Source organism: Neolamprologus multifasciatus, chromosome 20 (genome assembly GCF_963576455.1).
Source record: "Neolamprologus multifasciatus chromosome 20, fNeoMul1.2, whole genome shotgun sequence".
Lineage (NCBI taxonomy): Eukaryota > Metazoa > Chordata > Actinopteri > Cichliformes > Cichlidae > Neolamprologus > Neolamprologus multifasciatus.
Window position 1 is genome coordinate 10,348,154 of NC_140458.1, and position 8,469 is coordinate 10,356,622.

An 8,469-nucleotide genomic window follows, 5' to 3' on the forward strand; every position below is an offset into this window, starting at 1 on the left:
CAAGGCTAAATTTAGCTTCTATAACTAATTAGGTTGTTTGCTAAACTGAGATGAATATAGCTATATCGATGTAAGCAAGACACGGGAAGTATTGGAATCCTTTTTTTCATTTAAATAACACATTTTAAAACTTTCAATGAGAGCAGAAATTTGTGGAAAATATGTATTTATCATATTTTACAGCATATCAGTCCATATCAAAGTTTGTTGTTTTTTTTTTTTTTTACAATTTTCTGTGTAACACTAATATTTAATGAGGTCAAAGGTATATTTCACCTGAACTTTTAGAAGAGTAAAAGTATAAAGAAGCATAATATGAAGATTTATACCTAAACACTGCACCGAAGATAGCATACTTACATATTAAACATGTTTAAAAAAAGATGAAAGGTGTGACACCTGGCATGCTCAGCTGAATTTTGTTACATTTTGTGGCAAAGTGGAAAACCAAAAAGATACATAATTTCTCTATACAGTGGAGTAAAACTATTTTAAGTGAACAGGAGAGTAAATTTTTTTAGTGTTAATAACTAAGGTTTCAGTGTTCATTATAACATCGTCTATTACTGTACAACAGGCTCAAGTTTTTAATAAAACTAAGCACTAATGCACTAATATGGCATAGAAGAATGCACTTAAGTTTTAGGGACATAGATAATATTTGATAGCAGCATAACTTATTGTAATAAGGTTCATAGGTTTTTGGACAATGAGGCATTTATTAGAATTTTTCCTCGGTAAACCTGCACAATGGGTTTTATATCAAACAATCAAAATGTTATTGCAGGGCAAACTTTTAGTTTTAATTCAAGTAATTTAACTAAAGTACTGCATTAACTCTTTTAGAATTACAGCCATTTTTATATATAATATTCCATTTTTAGAGGCTCCTGTGTTGTGTGGTGTACAGAGACAAAATTATAAAAAAAGATGTGTAACTGTTTAAGATAAGAAACAGACTGAGGTCTTCCTGGCGACCATGCTGAATTTGACACAGCAGCAATTAATCAAGTATACAGAAGTGAAAGAACCAGAGTTTATTTTACAAACATAATTGTTATACTGATAATAAACACGACCTTTAAAAAAAAGTGCACTCTAGGTTTGTTTTATTTAGTTTTTTTTGTAAAAATTAACAATAAAAACCACTTCTTGGAAACATATTTCACATTTGTAAAATATGAATACACATATTTGTAATTTCCTAAAAAAAAAAAAAAAAAAATGAAGAAAAAGACATTTGAGATACTAAAATATTTTGCTCTAAGGTTACACTCACTTTAGCGACAATATTTTTGATTATTGGAAAACTCACATTATTTGAAATCATGTTTCTTGCTTTGTTTCTGTTGCTAAACATGTTAATAATACCGCCATTTGTTCCTCCCTCAATTCTTCTTTGCTGTCAGTGTGCTGCAGAAAAACACTTAAATCTGAAAACGACATCAACATTATTGTAAAGCTAAGCTTTCCTCAAAAGATATTTTTAGATGATGTATAAAATGAGTCGCCTCTTGGCTTTGTGGACAACTTGTTCTCTAGTTGTTGTGACTGATGCTTAGAATGACATGTGAATACTTCTGCTGTCCTAAAAATGTAACTTAAGCACAGTACAGGCTCCAACCCTTCATATGCAGAACACTTTGTCCCTGAGGTGCATCATTAAGCTTTTTTTCTAAAGTTGCATAGTCTTTCTATGATTGTTTGTTAAAGACACACAACATTTATCAAAATATGATTGATTAAAAAGCAGCAGAGTAATAATGAGCTCTTGGTTACAGGACCAAACCTTTCGACCTCCCTGTATCTCCCAATACCACCAGTGTGTTCTGTCTGGCTGGAATTGTAATCAGTTAAAAAGTGCAAATAAAAAGATAATCACCAAATCTATAGAGCAAGCACAGCTCTAGTTATTAAACACTAAAAAACAAACATGTCTTTAAAGAGTAAAAAAAGTTTAATAAACTTTGCCATACCTTTAAAAAAAACACTCTTATTAATTCAGTTATTGCATATTATTGATTTTCTACCATTTTTCTTGTAGTTTTTTTTTCCTGTGTAAACAACATCAGGGACACAATGAATTACAGAACTGTAATTGTTGTTTCTCGTGATACATTTCAGGCAGTGACAAAAAGCAGCACACTTTGTCACCAAGACAGGTATTATTTATGGCTTCAAGGTCACAGCTTATGCACTGGCTTCTTGTTATTTCATTAACAGCTTGGTAGAAAACAGTGTAAATTGTTATGATAAGTGGAATTTCTTTTCTTAAAAAAACATAATCATTTGATGAGTTAAGGCTTGTTAGACTGTTACTGGCAGGTAAACCCTGAATGACTCATTTCCTTACAAAAACGTGCCATGTTAGATTTTGAGGTACAGGTTTCAGCTCTGCATGTTGACTGAATTTTCGATTAGGTGTGCCTTTCAGAAAGCAAATGAGTAATGCACCTCGACAACAGCGATCAATAACTCTTTCTAACAGTATTTGTTATATTGCAGACAGGGGTGGAAGTCGGAGAAAGCTCCTGTTTTTCTTGATGGATAGGTCCATAGCATAAAAGAATGAAATTGCTTCCTGGTGGTATGCACTCTGTAAAAACATTAAAAAGAAGATATTAGAATGGATATATCAGTAAACACATTTTAGTAAGGCAGAATAGTCAATTAATAACTTGGATTGATAATCAAGCCATTATTTATGAAAAAAACTAAAGTGAAATCTTACATTTGTCTTCTGGCAAAGCATCAAATTCTAAAAACTCCTCTTCTTCATCAGCCTCCTGTGGGTCCTCTGCACCATGGTTCTCCTCTTCATCTGCTGCTTCCTGCTGTTCGTCCTCTGCTTCTGACACTTCTTCCTCTACATCTGGTTGTTCTGCCTCAAGCACTGCCTTCCAAAGCTGCTCCTCTTCTCCAGATGGTACGTGTTCTTCTGACTTCTCCCTTTCATCGTCTTCCAACTCCTCTTTCTCCAACACCGTCTCATCCTCATCTCTTGCTTTGAGGCTCTCATCTTGGACTGTTGAGTCGTCCTCACCTTTCTCTCTTTCAGGTGCCTCCTCTTCATCACCTTTCCTGTTTTCCTCTTCAGGCATCTGCTCTTCAGCATTGTGTCCCTCCTCTTCTGTCAGTGTTGTGTGTCCCTTCTCTTCTTCTGATACAGTAACAGACTTCTCTTGTTTTGCATCATCTTCCTCTACTGCCTCTGCCTGCTGTGTAGGAACAGTTTCTTCTGTCACAGACTCCTCCTTTTCAACAGGAGCTGTATCTTGTGTATTTAGTTCTTCTGGCTCATCAGACTCCGCCTCTTCTTCCTCTTGGGTGGATGTAACTTTTTCATCAGCTGTAGGAAGAGTCTCTTCTTCTTCTGATTCAGCTGGTGCAGCTACCTCTTCCTCTCCAGCTGCTATGGATGTCTCTTCTTCAGTGTCTATGTCTTCTACTTTTTCAGTTCCCAAGGCTTCTTCTACTTCCTCCTCCTCCTCCTCCTCCTCCTCCTCCTCTTCTTCTTCTTCGTCAGTTTCTACTTTTTCTACTTTTTCTTCACTGCCCAAGGCTTCTTCTTCATTTTCTGCAGTTTCTACTCTTTTTTCAGTTTCTACAAGTGTTTCTCCTTCTTTTTCTTCACTTCCTGCAGCTTCCTCTTCCTCTTTGGTTTCCACCTCTTCTTCAGTTGTAGGAACTGTTTCTCCCTCTGTCTTTTTCAGAGGCTTGGTCTCAGGTTTAGTTTCTGCCACAGACTAAGATAAGCAAAGTCATATCAAATAACTGGAGCAAAAATATTTACTATTCAGTTATGTAGGCATCTAGGTATCTCAGTGAATGTGATGTGATTAACTGACATACAAAACAGGAAACTGCACCACACGAATGTAAATGCTGATATAAATCCATTGGGGAATCCATGCCAGGCAATTAGCTTCTTCAAATTAATGTGATGAAAATGTTATTATGGTTCCCAATGGGCACACTGTGAACGGAAATAGTAAAGAGGCCATGTGTGCTGACAGCATGTGTGTTAAGCCATGTCAAGCATGTTCTGCCATTGAAATGTAATCTAATTAAATGTGATAGCTTAAAAATGTTCTTTCAGTACATATTTAATAACTAATAAATCTAATATATAGTCCTAGATATCTGATTGTATTCCAAGTTGTTATTTATTTTCCTTTTAAAGATAAATCTGGTCTAGCCTGGTTAATCTGATTCTAATGACTGATTTATTTAGAGAGCTATTAGGCCATATTTTGCTTACCTAATCATGTTCTCAGGTTCTTGTGGCAGGTTTAAAAAAGTTTAAGGTTTAAGAATTATGTAAATATCACATGTCACATGCAGCTGTACTATATGAATAAACATCAACAAACTTAACGTAAAAATATTATTAGACGGACTGAATAAAGCAAAACAAAACAATGATTTAATAGATTTGACTGTTAGGACTAAAAGGGTTGTGCTTAACACACAAATATCAAAATTAGATAAAATATTACATCAGCAAGGGCACTCACATTTGATTTGTTTATTTGCCATTTAACATTAATTTGACCTGACTGCTAAGATCATGATTTGCTACCTTTTTCCATTTTATTTTTTTCCATTTTGCATTTAATTAATAAGATCACCCAATGAGCTTCTTTGTTATTACAGGCTGCTAAGTTCCGATCCTCCAGACTGTGACGTACCTCATTAAGCTCCTGTACTCTGGCCTGATGAAGCCGCTGCGACTGCTCATGTTCAAACAACTCTCTGAAAGACAGAAGACAGAATAAATTTCTCTTATGATCTTGTGGTCATTATTTTGTACCTTCATGAAGCTTTACTCACAAAACATGCCGATAGTTTTATTACAACACTTCTATTTCAAAACTCAAATGACAATAATAGCATGTGAGCCACGTTCTCTTGATGGTTATGTAAGCTTCAAAGACTTAAATTTTAAGCAAACATTTCAGCTTTAAAACTTATGAATACAAAATAAATATTTACATAGATCATGGCAAACTCACAGTGTGATAAAGAGGCCTACCAACTCTGGTTTAGAGTAACACAGAGTTGCAGACAGTGGCAGCCAACAGGGCTTTGGCAAAGACAACATAAAATCATGGGTGAGAGGAGGCAAGTTATTTCCTCCACTGCTCTTTTTCCCACTCCACCACCTACCTGACAGTAGTCATTTCGACCACGCTAGCCTTCAACTGAGTCTGGTAGGCGTCTAGCTGGTCCTTCAGTCTGAGCATCACAGCAGCCTGTCTATCCAGGGCGGCACTCACTGTGGCAGTCTCTCCAACTTTCTCCTCCAGCTTAGATTCTGCTTCTTCCAGGCTGCCTGTTATGATGTCGACCTTCTGGGCTAGCTCACCAGTCAGAGTGGCTAAAACCTCCACCTTCATTTTAACATCTTCAAACTCCTCACTCTTTCCTTTCAACATGGTCTGCAGCTGGCTCAGTTGCTCCAGAGACACTGTGGCTTGTTGCATCTCTGCCAGGCGGGTTTTCATCTCTGTGTGGAGTGACAGCACCTGAGCGGGGAGGTCTGATGTCTTGAGCTGTTCGGCTGTAGCTAAGGCCATACCCACCTGCTTCTGGGCCAGTGAATAGGACTCCTCAAGGGCATTAAGTCGGGCCTCCACGTTGTCCGAAATATGCTGCTGCAACAAGACACAGGAATGACACAGAGTCAAGCTAAGGGACTATTATCCTCACTTATTTTTATGATTGATAGACTCTTAACTGTCACTGGACAACAATTATGCTTGTTGGGAAAAGATTTTGTTACCATTAAAGGGACGGAAACACCAAGGACAGTTTTTTGTTAATTTTCTTTTACCTTTATTTGCATTGCATTGTTTGCTTAAATTATGTATGATATGGTATAATATAATATAACAAATGCTTGGAGGAAGGAAATATGTAGCCACACCAAAATCTCATCATTAACAGGCGTGATCATGAACAAGCCATTTAGGAAATCTCACTTAATGTCAGATCTTTGATTTATTTGCAGTTATGCTAAAACTGTCTTTTTTGCATTCTTTATAACCTTTTCTGGATTCTTCATTAAGCTTTCTCCTTACAACATCCTGAAACATTTCACATTTGTGAGCGACAGAACAATTATCCACTCATACAGAAAATATTTGCCGAACAAGACTGAGCTAGCTGAAATGTTCTTGTGCAAAGTTTCTGCAACCCTGTCTTTTCTGAATAGAAGAAATACTTAAGGGAAGGAAATACAGATATACTTAATACTTCTTGGAATACCATGAATTGAATTGGAAACACATGGAAGAAGACTAAAATACTGAACATGGCAGTCATGAACTACTATTTACTGTGATATAACAGGTTAACTTCATTCATGGTAATGTGTTTAACTATAAATATAATTATCTCTTACATAAAGTGTGTCCTTTCAGATATATAGACAGACACACACAACATCGCTCTCTTTGCTTTTCTACAGTCTTTCAGATTGCCTGCAACGAGCCTCTGAACTGGTGTTCAGTATCAAAATCACAGACTAAATTTAGCCTTGGCTCATTACTGTCTTGTTTATTATTATTTTGGCAGCATCTTCAGCACAGCTTTGGGGGCATATTCTTGACTGGTATTACAATACAGAATTTTCCACAGAACCTAGAGACTAAAAGAGATCTATTTTACATTTGAGTCATTGGTACAGGCAGTGTCTCCGCATTTGTAGGTCAAGAATATGGTTCCTCATTACAAACGTCAGCAGCTGTGTGGATGTTAGAAATAGCAGCGTTTTGTACTCACTCCAGTGAGGCTGTTGGCATGTGGAAATCTGATAGAGGCCTGCAGCTAACTTTCCTTACTTGCAACTGACAACGTGTGCTGGAGCATTTTCTTATTTGATTTTTTTCTGTGTGTGTGTGTACAGAGATTTTTTTTTATTATTCTAATCTTGTGAAAATATGATTCACAAGATTGGTTGTTCATTATAGATATTGGCTATCAATAAGTGCATCTGGTGCTTTTGGTGGCTTGCAGATTTAGGTGACTGGATACATTCTTACCTTGTTGCCAGACTGTCGCATTTCTTCGTGGGAGGATTGTAGTTTCACTATCTTCATCTGTATGCCCATGAGATTGTCTGTTAAGTAGGTTAAAGTTTGGTACTGCTGGAAACAGAACCACACTCCGGTGGCACCTCCAATCACAAAAATCAGAAATAAAACCAATAGAAGTGTGTAGTTATTCCCTCCAGGGCGAACTTCTGTCTCCATAACTTCATTTTTGAATATGTTATCTTCATGTTTGTGGTTGTTTTTCGCTTTCCGGTGCTTGGCTGTCATTGCGCTAAAAAGGACACAACGTCCTAATCAGGTAGTGAGGTGATATTCAAGGACCCGGTGGGTAAGCACGCTTGGGCCGTGGTGTGAGCAGTGATTTACTTCGGATGGATCCTTTAAGTTGCGTGGTGCACCGATCGGCCCGGGTTAATCACTCCACAATAAAGCTGCAGCGGGTCGTTGGTGAAGCAGTAGTGAGGGAGGTGTGAGAGGGAGGCGTGAACAGTAGGTAGCGTGGTTGTCCATTCAGGAAGATCAAGGAGGAGCGGAGGGCCGGGCTGCCATCGGGAGTGGCTGAGCCCTGAGTCACGGTGGTTGACTGTCATCTAATGGAAACACTGCACGTCCGCTGATGGAGTGCTGTGCGCTATTTTTTGCTTCAGAAGCCATAAGTGTAAATGGCAGGTCTGCGCGTTTCCACTGTGGACCAGACTCACTGTAGTATTTAACGAAAGGGTGCCATAAGAAAATATCCATTAAGTACAATTAATTTTCTTTTATATTGAAAGTGTAATATAAACTGTTACTTTGGAAAGGCCATGTTCAGTGTCACTCTCTGACTCTGTAAAATTCCCCTTTGCAGTAAAGGTCACCTTCAGTTTCTAAAATGTCAACATTTTCTTGGTCTTTGCTGCTTTGTTTAAGTCTTCCTCGTTAGTTTAACGGTCCAGCTCCATTTTTGAATGTTATGTTTCCTTTTCAGCTGATACTTCATTTCTACATTTATTTTTGTCCTTCGTGTTGTCTTTTGTCTTCCCGTCTCTCACGTTTTCCCCTATAACTATTCTTGTTGTTTTTCTTAGCAGAGCTACTAAACACCCATGGTCCATCCAAACATATGCCTTCAATAATGTTTGACAATTAAAAACTATAGGGAACAGTAAAACCGGTTGACAAACACTGTTCTCATTTATAACGTATTTTACAAACACTAACATTACCGCTAACAGGTGGATTTTCCGTTTCGGTGCAGTTAGCCCAACAACAAGGAACCACTTAGTTTATCCCTTTTTGTTTTAAACATAAAACGCATTGTTGCAGCCAGGGACAGTATACAAAATGATTCTCTTAGAATGATTTTTGGTTTTAGTCTCATTGATTTATTATTATTGGTTATTGGTTCTGTTTCTAGTTTACTAAGCTAATA

The 8,469-nt window shown here is 37.3% G+C and overlaps 1 protein-coding gene across 2 annotated transcripts; it reads right to left on the reverse strand.

Annotated features, from left to right (window-relative positions):
• Positions 1 to 203: 203 nt before the first annotated feature.
• LOC146494462 (uncharacterized) lies at positions 204 to 7,691 on the reverse strand. 2 transcript variants are annotated; one of them, XM_085146103.1, is made up of 5 exons: positions 7,047 to 7,691; positions 5,170 to 5,654; positions 4,692 to 4,755; positions 2,732 to 3,746; positions 204 to 2,596 (listed from the first exon to the last, which is right to left on the reverse strand). In XM_085146103.1, coding segments are annotated over exons 1-5 (1,845 nt in total). In that variant the 5' UTR covers positions 7,326 to 7,691; the 3' UTR covers positions 204 to 2,594. The 2 variants fall into 2 exon arrangements, with proteins under 2 accessions (XP_085002229.1, XP_085002228.1); XM_085146102.1 differs by having other exon boundaries at positions 5,170 to 5,657; positions 7,047 to 7,670.
• Positions 7,692 to 8,469: the final 778 nt, after the last annotated feature.

Coding starts and splice junctions, on each gene's coding strand:
- LOC146494462 (XM_085146102.1), bottom strand. CDS start 7,325: ATGACAGCCAAGCACCGGAAAGCGAAAAACAACCACAAACATGAAGAT. Junction 5,658..7,046: donor TGCGACAGTCTGGCAACAAG/GTAAGAATGTAT, acceptor GTCTTGTTGCAG/CAGCATATTTCGGACAACGT. Junction 4,756..5,169: donor GTCGAAATGACTACTGTCAG/GTAGGTGGTGGA, acceptor TCTGTCTTTCAG/AGAGTTGTTTGAACATGAGC.